The sequence below is a fragment of the Lynx canadensis genome, chromosome B3, assembly GCF_007474595.2.
Source record: "Lynx canadensis isolate LIC74 chromosome B3, mLynCan4.pri.v2, whole genome shotgun sequence".
In the NCBI taxonomy this organism is placed as follows: domain Eukaryota; kingdom Metazoa; phylum Chordata; class Mammalia; order Carnivora; family Felidae; genus Lynx; species Lynx canadensis.
This window is the reverse complement of record NC_044308.2, coordinates 110886589-110900897: the sequence shown is the minus strand read 5'-3', so window position 1 is coordinate 110900897 and position 14309 is coordinate 110886589. Positions and strand designations below refer to the sequence as shown.

General features: G+C 53.4%; 1 protein-coding gene across 3 annotated transcripts in view; it reads left to right on the top strand.

Moving 5' to 3' along the window:
* Positions 1-13650, top strand: part of SPTB (spectrin beta, erythrocytic) — a 129369-nt gene extending 115719 nt beyond the window's left edge. For 2 of the 3 annotated variants that reach the window (XM_030319306.1, XM_030319307.2), the window contains exons 33-36: positions 7008-7258; positions 10029-10202; positions 10444-10486; positions 10603-13650. In XM_030319306.1, the coding sequence (XP_030175166.1) occupies positions 7008-7258; positions 10029-10202; positions 10444-10486; positions 10603-10770 (636 nt within the window). In that variant the 3' untranslated portion in view covers positions 10771-13650. The remainder of the gene's footprint in view (positions 1-7007; positions 7259-10028; positions 10203-10443; positions 10487-10602) is intronic. The other variant, XR_003969577.1, reaches the window with a different exon arrangement.
* The last annotated feature ends 659 nt before the right edge of the window (positions 13651-14309 follow it).

The following is a 14309-nucleotide window of genomic DNA, read 5'->3' as shown; positions in this document are numbered from 1 at the left end:
GGTACCCCCCCTTTCCAGGTAAACACCTGGAAAAGCACACGCAGACACACACACGGACTGGAGTGCATTCCACGTCCATCTTTTCCTCAAATACATCATTGTACAATTGATTGCCTCCCTCACCACCTTTCCACATCAGAGCACGTTCTGGTAAAAAAAAAAACTGGTCCTTTCATACAGGTAAGTATGTGTGTGCGTGAGGCCAAGCAGAAAAAAATAAGGTATCACAAAAGCCAAAACTTCTGGAGTGGAAGTCAGGACATTGGGTTCTAGTCCTTAATGCTGCTAGAACCTTCCTGTATGATTTTATACAAACCACCTAATCGTCCTGGGTCTCCTCACCCTTATAAAGCCCTCTTTGGGATTGCAGAAAGTCCAGAACGTTCCTGTATATCAACAGTATACTTAAATAAAGGGAGGGGCTGGGAGAGATGGGTTTCCCCACTTTCCTCTGGTCCCATCCTTAGTTCTAAGGAGCCTGTTAGCTTGTCAGGTGCTAGCTGGTATGAGGCTGGATGGGAAAGAAGAGGCAAGGGGCTGGGGTGTTTGCCTTTGTTCTTGGCTTGGGAAAGAGAGGCAGGGTTGGGCCTCAGCTCCTGCCAAAGTCTATGCCCTGAAGATGGCCCCGGGGCACTGGATGGGGGCCTGGCAGCAGGCTGAGCGTTCCCCTTCCTCTCAGTGCCTGGCACTGTCACCCCAGTACCCCCTGCCTGTATGTGTCCCTTCATCCTGGGGGTGGCTGTGGGAAGGGCCTGGGGTTCTTGCTAAGCATTCTCATCTCCCAGGCCCTGGGTGCCTCAGAATCCCCAGTGCATCTGCAGGGAGGTGTTGATTGTTGAAAGGTTGTGATTGATTTCACGGGGGAAAATGGTACTGCAGAGGATCCAGGTCATTTCAGATCACTCCAGGCTTAAAGGTCCCAGCCAACAGTGCTGGGATGTCTTCTGTGCATGGCATCTAGTTCTTGGCTTTGGGGTGGGAATTGGGGCCTGCTTGAGGAATTCTCCCAACGGGACAGCTGTGACAATGTGAATGGCATCTCTGAGAGGTACTGGTGCTCTGAGGGGCTGTGACAACAAGAAAGAGGCAGTCTTCAGTGTTCACCACGTGGTCGTGCCCTGTTAGCCTCTGGAACTTGAGGCTACTCTGGAAAGCAACTGCTGGGTGCTGGTCATTATCAGGTCCCTTCATCAGGTTGTCAGGAAAGATTCTTACCCAAGTGCAGCTCACAGACGTCACTCTTACCATGACCTTCCAAGACTGCCTGCAGCTGGCTGCCTGGGAGAGGACAGGCATCTCATTAGGGGTAAATGTGGGGAGTCTAGGTCCCTCGCCTCTCCCTTCCAGAATTTCAGAGGTTGCCGCAGCTTGAGGGCAGTAACCAGCGCTTGGAAATGGGAGGGACGTGCCCCAGGAGCTGAGCGGGTATACCTTTCAGAAGGTGCCTGGCTGGCTCCAGCAGCTGTCGCCCCTACCCCCACCACCCCCCCCCCCAGGCTCTCCTCAGAACAGCCCTCCTGGCAGGCAGCCTGAAGCTGTAATCAGCAACCAGAGGCCAGGTTCCACGTCCTTGGATGGAAGGGATGTGGGGATGTGGGGATGTGTGGAGCAGCTGTGTCTCTTCTTGCCCGAGCAAGTGTTCCAGTCCTTTCTCCCCGCCCCGTGAGGCCCAAAGGAACTGCTTGCTGCTTCAGGCATTTTTCAGCCTGTGTGAATCCTATTTGTTCCTAATGAGCAGAAGGGACCTGGAAAGGTCTCTGTTTTCCCCTAAACCTGGGCTTGGCCCTGTCTCCCCAGGATGCCTGAATCAGTGGGTGTGGGGGGCGGCGGGGAGGGGTCTGCCTACAGTCTGGCACTGCACCCTGATACTCCAGGCTCTTTCTGGACCTGTGTCCACCACTGGGTGTGCCCAGCTTTCCATGCTGTGGCCACATGTGATCTTCCTGGCCTGGCTGCTCCAAAGGCTGCCTCTGCATTCTTCCTTCCAAGCTGTGTTTCAGAGCATCCCAGATACTGATGGACTCAGGACAGAACTCCATTAACATTGGAGGCATCTGAGAAAAGGGGTTTGAAGCTGCCAACTTGACCACTGGGCGTAAGATCTGGATGGGGGGGGGAGGGTGCGGGCATCTTCTAACTCTTTAGTCTTTCCGAATCACAGCAGGATGGAGGAGCCACCAGCTTCTCCAGGGCAGGCCCGGAAGAGCCGGTGGTAGGAATGGTGAAGACCGCTCCCAAGGAAGCCTCCCATCCACGAGGGCGGTGGACCAGGTCCTCCCCTCCCTGTTTGAGGGGACCCTGCACACTCCCCTCTCCTTTCCCCTCACTTCACCTGGTGGCTCCTCCTGTCATCTTCCCTGGTTTCCCAGTTGTCATCTCAGATGGACTGATGGCTCATCCCATCTCTCCACCCCAGCTGCTCCTGCCTTCCCTCTGGAGGCATTTGTCTCTGCTCGCCCTGAGTTCCCATCTCTTGATTTCTTTGGCTGCTCTCAACTCAACAATCTTTTTCTTCTCTTGCAAACAGCTGTCTTCTGAACAGTCTTCCCAACCTGCCTGCCCACAGTCCTTCCCACCCCTTACCCAGAGGACAAGCATCCAGACATCAGACACTGGGGGAGAGTGCAATTCTCGGCTGCAGAAGTGGCCAGCTTCCCTCCACCCCAGTTGAAGCACGACTTGGTTGCCTAAGGCATCCAGCAGTAGGTGTCGTCCAGCACCAAGCCCCTCTTCTGGCCCGTTCAGGTGTTTTCTGACTCGTCTTACAAATGTAGAGCAGGAACCACATTGGTAGGTGCTCTCCTCTGGAGCAACAGTACCCCGCCCCTTCTGCAGCAGGATTCCGTAGGAGGAAGCGACCAGACAGCTCTGCTTCAACTCCTCACTCACTAGATGTGTGGCTGAACAAGTTACTCCTCCCTGACCCCACTTATCCGAATCTGTAAGATAGGGATAGGGATGATACCTGCCTCAGACTGTGAGGATCGGAAGAGAGAATGTAGGTAGAACATCTGGCACCTAGTAGATTATTTCCAGTCTTCATTTTTTGTGTCTTCCTCACTACAGTCCTTCATCTTCTTAAATGAAGCATCCTCCATGTGAATTCTAACACCCATTGCCAGAGCCCTCCCAAACCAGCCTTCCTGGAGCATCTCTCCCTAGATACCCCTACGTATACACTCTGGGCTGAGTCCCTGCCATGAGATCAGCAGGCAAGACGATCGCACCACAAGGAGGAATGGCCTCTCCCTGGGTGCACCCTCACACCCTGGTTCTCGCTTATCAATATCTCCTTTAGGGACAAGCCCCCTCACTTGCGTTTCCTTGCTTGTTAATACATCTGGGCTCACTGGGCATCTTCTAGAAACTCCAAAACACCCTGTGGTCACAGTCCAGGTTATTTTTCTCCCGGGGACTGGAGTGTTAGTTGTCTGTCTGCTGTCTTCTACACCCCTGTCCGGGCATGGAAGCACACCTCCATCTCCTTTAGTCCAGAGCAGAAATGCACCCATCTTGTCCCCCTTCTCCTATTCTTGAGCCTCCTTTGTGGAGAAGACCCTCAAGGCTCTGCCTACTTCCCCTGCCCAAGCCAGCTTCCTAGGAAGGCAATATGCTAAAAAGTCAAGCTGAAAAGACCCTGAAAAGGTGGCCATTTCCTGCCCGTCAGGAACCGGGGCCTCTCCCTGTTTGACTGCAATCCTGAGAGATCCTAAAAGCCTCTCCTGCCTGTGCCTTTCCTCCCCTGATGTCCCCTACCAGCAGCCAATGCTGCCTGCCCCCTGCCCTCTTCTGACATCATGATCCCAGCAGCCGGCTCACACGCCCTCCTCTCAGATGCCCCTGCTTCACCCATCTGTTCCCCAAACCTCCATGCTACAGGCAGCACCCTCCTATATCCCAGCCCCCACCTTGGCCCATTCTCCTGCAGGCTGTCACCTCCACTTAAAGTCTAGACTCCCCAGCTGCTCCAGCCTGACATCTAGAATTTCCTCCAGTCCCCCTCTTTGAGTGTCCCCAGCTCCAGTGGGTGGTGTTTCCAGGCTAGGCACCCTCAGCACTGCAGCTATAATCTGTGCATCTTCCTTGTGATCTAAGGGCTGAAGCAGCAGGCCTTCCACCTTACAACACAGAGGACAGAATGGACTCTTAGACCATCTCTCCAGGGCCCTTCGGCAGAACCTGCCTCTCCCTACAGCCACACAAGTAGCCAGCTCTGGGCCACAGCCCCTCCCCTGTAGGGCAAGGCAGAGTCTCCATATGAAAGTATGGCACGGTTTTGGGGGGCAGCAGCAGGACGACGGTCACCACCTCCCCTCCCTTCCCCAACTTTCTTTTAGAAGACAGCACGAAGATTTCCTCCTGGAGCCTGGGAAAGGAAGGTCCCTCTGGCCAAAACCATGCCCCATCATTCTCATCTGTGGCTCCTTCCTCAGCCCAGAAGAGCAGCGCTGCCAGCTCTGGGCCTGGGAGGCAGCCAGCAGCCACCAGACACTTCTACCCCTCACCCTCACCCTCAGCTCCTTCTCAGCCTTGGCCTTCAGGGCAGTCTATTCCACATGAATAGTCAAGGGCACAGAAGAAATGTTTGCATACATTGGAAACTCCCATTTTCTAAAACAAACCCGTAACCTGGCCATTTAACTTTTGATCACACAGGCCAGGTCCTCTGAATGTACGTACCTGCTAGGGGATGTGGGTCAGGCACTCATTAGGAGGAAGCAGAAGAAAGGTTGAGATTAAGTTGGGAGGCAGTCCTGGAAAAATCTGCCTTTTTTTTTTTTTTTTTTTCCCAGAGGACAGTTCAGAAATGTTAAGAGAATGTAAGTATAGGAAGAATATGTGGACAGTGCCTAGTAAAACCAGTCCTAGGAGGGTAGAGGCTGAGTGAGAGGCAAACGTGGCAGAAGGTCTTCTCTGACACCCCATGGCAGGTGCAAGGAACACCCTGGCCCAGGATGAAGGGGAGCAGTGCAGCCAGATGGAGAGGTAGGGGGTGGAAAGAGGCTTTACCTTCTGCATTAATAATCCGCCTCCCAACCTTTATACCCAAGTCAGAGGTTGGCTTGAGTCCAAAGAAAAAGCCCGCTCCCAGGCTCATCCCTGCCAACTTTGCCCTTCTACCCTGCTAGATGACCCAGGCAGTGGTTTGAGGCCTCTAAATCCCTGTGGCCAGTGCTAGCTCACTGCAGACACTTGAACATACAAGTACTGCAGATGTGTAAAGAGGAGTGTGAACCAGTCACAGCGCTCAAGGGGCTCTAAGGAAAAGATGAAAGACCTAACAATGTGATAAAAACTCAGGTTTTCTAATTCTGGAGTGCATGCTCTTTTGATACCTGTTAGCTGTGTGACCTTGGGTAAGTCACTTAACCTCTCTGAGAATAGATTTCCTTGTAGATTGAAGGCAGTAGACCAGGTTAGTGGTTTTCAAACTTTTCAGACATGTTATCCTTTCTTTAAATGAGATCTTACTGGACTGCCAACTTAAAACTGTTTATTGGACCATCCTAATTTGATGGAATACAAACATGACCAGCTTTACCCTTCCTCCAATCACTGCCTCAGACCTCTCCATTGAGCCTCTTCTTCCATTCCTTCGTACCATCTCAGGCAGTCCTTGGTCACTTCCATCTGCTGAAAAGCCTACCCAGTCTGTTTCAGTTTAAACCTTCAATCTGCTATCCAGGGTAGTGTCCACATTCTCTCATCCTCCATTTCTCTATTTCAGGTTTGATCCATGGTCTAAAGGACCCACAATGGGGAGCACAGGGTCTCTGCTCTTCTCTGGCTCCTCCAGGCCTCCACCTTCAGTTGTGGGGCAAGAAGTAGGGAGTAGAAAAGGAGGCAGTCTCTACTGCGTGGGGACGTTCTGATCCTCCTGGGTGATGTCCTTGGTCCTTCAGGCATCCAGACGTGGCATAGGACCCTTCCCACCTGGTGCTGTAAGGTCTCCAATAGTCAGGCCTTGGAGACAGGGTCCTAGCCAGATGGCTCAAGCTAGGCTGCCTGCATTGGTGCCCATTTGGCACACACTCCTCTGTGCCCTACCTGGCAGGGAGAGGCTGGCTGCCCCCCTGCTACCCTCATCCATCCTCCCCCTCTTCTGCAACAGGGCACAAAGGCAGATCACCAATGCCTCTGCGTTGGTATAGGTCGGCTCCCCTTCTGGGCATGGAGGCCCCTCGTTGGGCTAGGTAGGGGCAGGAGCACCCCACCCTGCAAAGGGAAGTGCAGAGAGGTGAAAGCCACAGCTTTTCCCTGGAGTGATGGCTCCTAACCTGGGGATTCTCCACTTCAGCTGCTCATTAGAGAGCATGAAAAGCTTATTCAGAAATACCAATGTGCTGACCCCACTCCAGGGTGTATTTTGTTGAAGTTGGGGACTGTAGAAGGCAACCAGGGTTAGGAAGCACTGCCCTACTCGCAACAAATCCCTGTCCAGTGCTGGGAGCAGGGCCAGTTGGTCCTGCACCTTGACCAGGGAGGATCTAGGTTCTCCCTTTGTAAGGTGGTAGGGGGACTGAGGGCCTGACCCCTTAGCTCCGGGGCCTTAGCCAGAGCAGGTACCAGCAGAGTTCCCATTCAGCGCTCCAGTTGAATAGCACCTTTCTTATGCAATCTTGCCAGAGCCTATATATAACTCAGTTGGAGTCGGAGCACCTCTGCTGAAGCAGGGGTGGGGGGCCTGGAGCCAGCAGTGATCCAGGGCTTTGCCAGCTGCATTGGAAACCCCCAGCAGTGAAATCATCACCTAGGCCCCTCAGCTCATTCTAAGAACCTCTTGTCACTATGTTGAAAGGTGAGGGAGTGGGAATGGAACCAGAGGCATGGGCGGGGTCTAAGAGAAGCAGACCAGGTGGCTCAGCAAGTCAAGGGAAAACCAGGAGGCACACAGCAGTAAGGAAGCAAGGTCAGGAGGGGACCTCAGACTTCCCAATCCTGCCGAGTAGCCACCCCTGGGTCTGAACCCCCAGCAAGGTGTGCTCCTCCCATATGACCCTGAGCAGGGGGAAGAAGAGAGGCAGTGGCCTCAGGACCTGCAGCCGCCACCCCCTCCAGGGCCACAGGAGGAGAAATCCAGTGGGGATGAGAGGCCCACCACCGAGCCTCTCTATAAAGTCCTGGACACGCCTCTGAGCGAGGGTGACGAACCTACAACGCTGCCAGCCCAGCGGGACCACGGGTACAGTGTGCAGATGGAGGGCTACCTGGGCCGAAAGCATGACCTGGAGGGGCCCAATAAGAAGGCATCCAACAGGTATGTGAGGCAGGGGCCACCTGCTGGTAGGGGGGGCGGCTCCCAAGGACTTCTCCACCAACAGAGCCTCAGCAGCACGGGTATGTGTTGGGAGAGAGGGTGCCCTTTGTCTCTGGTCTGAGCACCCCTTTGGGCCAGCCTAGGGGCTACTTGGCACGATGGGAAAAGCCTATCTTCAGTTCCAGTCCTGAGTTCAAATCCTACGCCCTCGTACAAGTTACTCAGCCTTCGTTTCCCCATTTGCAAAACAGGGATAACGATGATGATAGCATGCCTCTTGGGTACAGATACTGAGCCTGACACAGAGTAGGTTCTCAATACTACTAGTTTTTCTTAATCCAGGGCTGGGTAACAGGTAGGTACGTCTTGGCAGTAACAACATATCCTTGACCAAGTCCCACTTTTTAACAAATCTGGGCCTCAGTTTCCCCCACTGTAAAATAGGAAGAATGGGGTTGGCATACATGCCTTCTGGAGGTCCCTCCCAGTGCTGTCATACAGCAATTCTGTGACCCTGAGGAACTCATTCGAAGGCTGTGCCCTTTCCTGGCCCTGAGGCAGTTATGTCCTTGAATTCGGTCTGTCCAGAGCTGCTTCTACCCAAGGTCCCTGGGGCCTCTGTTTTTTGGGGAGCTTTCCAGGGTCCCAGGGACACAGGACAGCTTTGAGAGGTTGAAGCAGCCACATTCCCAGGGCTCCAGGGCTGCATACAGAGCCCGTACTGGGGAGACAGGCTAAAAAACTAATTCAAATTTCAAAAATGAATTTGGGGGACCAACCACCCTGAAGAAGTCTATTGTTTATACAGAGTCCACCAGAAAAGGAGAAACTAGCATTGACTGAGCACCTACCATGCTAAAATCTTCACAACTGCTCTGTGCTATTGAAGATTCTATTTTCCAGATAGAAAAACAGAATTTCAGAGAAGTTAAGTCATTTGTTTAAGGCAGGATAAGACCCAGCTCCTTCTCAGCAACTGCCTTACTTGGGCTACAAGCTCAAGGAAGGTGGTGAGGGCTAGAGGAAAGGTCCCTGACCCTTCCTGGAGGATCTCCCTCTGGGTGTCAGAAAGCTGGGCTCTGTAAAAATGGCTCTGCAGCCAGGTTGTACAGTACAGGTCAAGTTCTCTCTCTGAACTTGCAGTCCTTCTTCCCCATGTGCCCCAAAATTCTTCACCTTCCTGCTTTCCAAAGGGAGGGAGGAGAAAGAGAGCAATGGGGGTTGGGAGGCAGGGGGGGGGCGGGGGGGGGCGAAGGAAGAGGAGGAGGAGTAAGAAAAGCTTAATGTTTCCCAGCATTCATTACTGTGAGAGGTAAAAAGGCAACCTGTTTCCCATTGGCCAGTCAAGGAGCTCAGGTCAGCCCACACATTAGCTTATGAGCTCATCTCCCAAACATCAGCTGAGTCTTGATTTGCACAAGTATGTATCTTTAAAAAGTGCTTGGGGCGCCTGGGTGGCGCAGTCGGTTAAGCGTCCGACTTCAGCCAGGTCACGATCTCGCGGTCCGTGAGTTCGAGCCCTGCGTCGGGTTCTGGGCTGATGGCTCAGAGCCTGGAGCCTGTTTCCGATTCTGTGTCTCCCTCTCTCTCTGCCCCTCGCCCGTTCATGCTCTGTCTCTCTCTGTCCCAAAAATAAATAAACGTTGAAAAAAAAAAATTAAAAAAAAAAAAAGTGCTGGTGCAGTATACCGTGCATATTTCCATCGACAAAACCCTGCTCTGTTCACTTCACAGTTGTGTGGTAAGGATCAAACATGCTAATGGATGCTCAAGTGCTTTGCAAGGTTAAGTTTACACTATTGGTCTTAGACTCAATAATTCTACTTTTAGAAATTTATCTCGAGGTAAGATCAGAGCTATAGCAAACATTTATGCATGAATGTTTATCCCATTGCTGTTTAATTTTTTTTTTCAACGTTTATTTATTTTTGGGACAGAGAGAGACAGAGCATGAACGGGGGAGGGGCAGAGAAAGAGGGAGACACAGAATCGGAAACAGGCTCCAGGCTCTGAGCCATCAGCCCAGAGCCTGACGCGGGGCTCGAACTCACGGACCACGAGATCGTGACCTGGCTGAAGTCGGACGCTTAACCGACTGCGCCACCCAGGCGCCCCTATCCCATTGCTGTTTAAACTGCACTGTTTGAATTTCCAGTAATTACAAGGCCCACCAATAAAGGGATTATTTGTATATATGGTGGGATACCAGATAGCAATTCAAAATTATTTTGGGGAAAGATTTGAAGGATATGGGAAAACACTCATGATATAGTGATAATCTTAAAAGGATATAAATAAAAGGATATGAAATTAAATATTCAGTATAACCCAATTTTCATTATATATGTGAATAGAAGAAAATGTGAATGTGTGAATAGAAAAGACTAGAATATGTAAAATGTTAACAGTAGCTTTTGATGGTGGAATTACAGGCAGATGATTTTTATTTCCTTTCTTAACCATAAACTGTGTTACTATTTTTTTTTGTAAGTTTATTTTGAGAGAGATTGAGACAGCAGGAGTGGGGGAGGAGTAGAGAGGGGGAGAGAGAGAATCCCAAGCAGTCTCTGCCGCCAGCACAGAGCCTGATGTGGGGCTCGAACCCATGAAACCGCGAGATCATGCCCTGAGCCAAAACCAAGAGTCAGATGCCCAACGAAATGAGCCACCCAGGCGCCCCTAGTATACTAATTTTTTACAAAATGGTAAAGCTAGAATTCATTACAGAGCTGTCATAACCGGACCGTGGGGGACCTGCCTGTTTCCACAGGTCCTGGAACAACCTGTACTGTGTTCTCCGGAACAGCGAACTGACCTTCTACAAGGACGCCAAGAACCTGGCCCTGGGGGTGCCCTACCATGGGGAGGAACCCCTGGCCCTGAGACACGCCATCTGTGAGATTGCTGCCAACTATAAGAAGAAGAAGCATGTCTTCAAGCTGAGGTGAGGCCCTCCTGGCCCGTGCCCATTCCCTGCAGGCTTAGTTTGGCATCAGTGGCTGGACAGGGGCCCCTGTAGGAGACCAGCTCCAGGCCTAGCATTTTTCAAATCAAAGAGGCTGATGGTCCTGATTTTTACCTGCCTCTGAGGGTTGTGGTCAGGGGGAGGCTTGGGTCTGTGGGGTGAGCCAGCCCTCTGTCCAGGCAGAGGTGGCCACATGGCAGGAAACCTTTTTTTGTCCTAGGCTGAGCAATGGCAGCGAGTGGCTCTTCCATGGCAAGGATGAGGTAAGTAGTACAGGGCAGCCTAGCCCAGACTCTTGCTGATAAAGCAGCAGGTGGCTCCCTCGGAAGTCCCAGGGGCACCCCCCTCCTTTGTGGCCCATGACCCTTCTGCGTTGCAGGAGGAGATGCTGTCCTGGCTGCAGGGCGTGAGCACCGCCATCAACGAATCCCAGAGCATCCGCGTGAAGGCCCAGAGCTTGCCCCTGCCCTCCATCACCGGCCCCGACGCCAGCCTTGGCAAGAAAGACAAGGAGAAGAGATTCAGCTTCTTCCCCAAAAAGAAGTAGCCTCTCTGGAGCCCCGCCAGCAGGACCGAGCTGTGCAGGGACTGGCGGGGCGCCTGGGGCCTCAGCCCGGGCCGGTCCTTCCCGCAGCCCACCGCCCGGGCCACCCGCTGCCTGCGCCTGCCTGCGCCTGCGATCCGGTGGCCTGGGCCCGCTGTGCCGCGATCCCTGCCTCTGCCCTCCGGCTGACGCCTGCCTCCGCCTTCGTGCAGTCCCGGTCCGGGGGGAAGGCCAGGGACCCCTGTGGCAGGAAATGGTTTCCCAGGCACAGGCCTTCCTCTCCCACACCCCTCCTCCAGTATGAGGGCCCTCCAACCCCCAAGCCCCATAAAAGCTGGAAAAGAGAGAAGAGGTTCCTCAGACGCTGCCCACTCCCAAAGCAGATCTTGCTTGGGGCCACCTCCCCTTTGGTCACAGCCAGGGAAAGAGAAGAGGACACTGGAAACACCTGACCTGCCCCTTAGGGGCATGAGGAAGGAGCTTCAGGTAACCACACAGGGCTCTAGCTCTAGGCAAGGGGCCCCTGGGGACCCAGAGGACACAATGGGCCTCCTCCCCACTGGGCTTCCTCAGAACTGGGACTCTCACTTCAAGGGCCACCTGATCCCTTCCCTCTTCTTTCTCTCACCAAAACAAACAAACGGTGCAGTCCAAGGTTGGTGGGTCTTATATGCAAGGGCCTCAGGCTGCCTCCGGTGCCCTCTGCTACCACCACAGGTGGTAAAAGGGAGGTAAAAGCTCTCAAGCTGGTCTTCTTAAAACAACAGAGCAGCGTAAGGCTCAGAGGTGAAGGAGACAGACAGACCTGGACACTGCCCAGGGCTCTGCCTCTCCACTCTAGGACCCTCCCCACCAAACCAGCACAGTACGATTCAGCCCCAGGGCCCCTCAGGGAGACAGTACAGATTCCTAGATACAAGAAAAATGCCCCAGCACCTACAGCAAAGCAGCCCAAAGCCCAATGCCCAGTGTGTCCTGTCTGCAGCTGGTACCATCTGAGGGTGCTGGCTGGACGGACAGCAAAGTTCATGACCTGTCACTCTGGGGTGGCAAAAGGAACCATACCTGGGTATTACCTCCCATTATAACACAACCCCTGGACAGCTGGGACAAATGCTGGGTTTGGGCCCTGAGGGTATGGCACCCCTTGCTCCGCTTCTCCTGAAGGTCCTGGCCTTGGGTCGTGGGAAAGTCACATGGGTGCAGAGGTCACCCAACGTCCAACACCCCTCCCCCTTCCCAAAGCATAGCCTAAAGGAGGCCTGCAACAACCTATTTGCCCAGGGATAGCCTTCCCCATGCTGTTAAGGTCAGACTTCTGGAGGGAAGAGGGCACTCGTTCCAACAAGGATCTCCTCCAGCACCCTGAAAGCAATACAGTGCCAGCCCAGCGTCCGGACTGGGGTTAAGTCCAAAAGAGGGGTCATGCTGGGGGCATCAGGTGTTACCCCTGAAGAGACCATAAAAGTCCCAGGGGCTGCTGTTCCATTACCTTCCCCATGAGGAGGCTCAGACACACCCAGATGATTCCTCTGGATGTGAGTGAGGCCCACGTAGCAACTCCAAGGGTAGGCATCCAGAGTCACTAAGCCTTCCCAGGAGCCCCTAGTGCAGGCACAGCTTAGAGATCAATACCACCCTGCCACGGGGAAGCTAACTTCAGCAGACAAGAACAGGAGGGAAGTTCTCCAATAGAGCCCAGCACCCCCAGATCAGGTGGCCCCACCTTTAGAGCCAGGGTCTTCACTTGGCCTCTCTGCATCTAATCCTGCATCCCTCTTTGCATCTACAGGAAAGCTAGTATATACCATTCACCAGCCTCTTTCTCCATCTGGGGAAACCAAGGCAGGAGGCAGTGAGGTGACCATACTCAACTGGTGATGAAGAAGGCCTCTAGTGCATCTGAGGGCATGTCCTGCTCCAAGGCAGATAGTGGCAAGAATCTTCCTCCTCTCCCTGGGCCAATCTTTAGGGAGACCAAGGACCACCCTGTCCCCTCCATGAGTGCCAAAGCTGCAACTGAGGTGAGACATTTCCAGCAAGTGACTCCATAGTCCAAAGAATGGAAGGATCCCAAAGGAAGAGGTAGGATTTCACCACCCCGGGTCCCCCAGACTGGCAGCCGGCTGCATGTGGCCCCTCTATTGCCAGCTCCCCACACATCCCTCTCCCATCACGCAAGCCCCGAGGCACTCAACCAACAGGACTGAGCCTACAGGAGCCCAGCTTTGGGAGACTGTGCCACCTGGGGCTAAGCTCCTGGTGCCCTGGCAAGGTTTCTTTTTCCCCTCCTTCCGTTTTCTACTTTGCAGTCTTTTAACGGTATTCCCAAACTAGGTTGACACAGCTCCCGTCCACACCAGCATAACAGGCTTCCTCCCCAGGGCAGCTTACACGAAGCTCCTTCTGGGCACGGTCAGGCAGTCCTCCTTCCCTCTCTCTTTCCCCTTCACCCCCTGCCTGAACTGATTGGCTGAGGGGGGTATGGAGGGTCCTCAGGCCTCCCCCCAGCCCCCACAACTAGCACCAGTAACAGGAAGCTTGTGGAAGGCCCAGCGTCCCCACCACACCATTTCTCTTTCCTGCCTATTGGAGGGCAACCAGGGTCCCCGAGGTTGGTCCTGGATCTCTCTCCCCTCCCTTTAGTGGGAGCAGACAGGGAACCAGGACCATATGACTTGGTCCTTTGGACAAGCAAGCTCAGGGAGGACACAAGGGAGGAGGAGGCAGCTACACACGACTGCAGCCCTGTTGGGCACAGACCACGCGATCTGGGGCTGGCCCTGGGGCCAGCGGGGCCTTGTCCTCCACCTGCTCAAATGTGCTTCCACCAACCAGAGAAAACCCATTTACTAGTTTTTCTAATAAATCAATAATGCTCCATCTTTCTCACTGATTTGACTGGTTTTGTTTCCCTCTGAACTGGACCAAGGAGGGGTAGTTGAGCAAGGGGGTATCACCATGGAGACAAAGGGACAGATTCTCTGGATTGTCCCTGGAAAATCCTAGGCCACCACCCAGGAGCTGTGCCTTGCCTGAGACCGAGAGCGCTTGCTCATTTATGCGTTCAGCAAGCCTTTCCCCCACAGAGCTCTGGACAGAGATCTTGGCCCTCACTTAGCCCTCACATCTCCAGAGGGGCGAAACAGGCATCGCCATTTTTCAAAAGGCTCCACTGACCATTCTCACTGGTAGTGAGAACCAGTGAGCTGGTTCAGGGCTCACCATCACGCCTAGATGCTTACGGATCACCTGGGGAAGGTGTTCACTGCAACTTCCCAGACCCTACCCCCTGAAAAGTCTGAGGGAGTTTGACAAGCTGTACATCATCCATTTCCTTCGATTTGTAGATAAGGAAAAAGCAAGAGTTTCAGGTGACCCGGCTAGTTAATGGCAAGAGGTTGGGACCAGAACCTGGGCGTCCTCTCACTCCAGTAAATTTATAGCTACTGAGCGTCATACCCCAACACACGCCTCTATCCTCAGCAACTGTGGAAACCGCATAACATTCAGGACAATGGGTAGAACACAGGCTAGCCCTG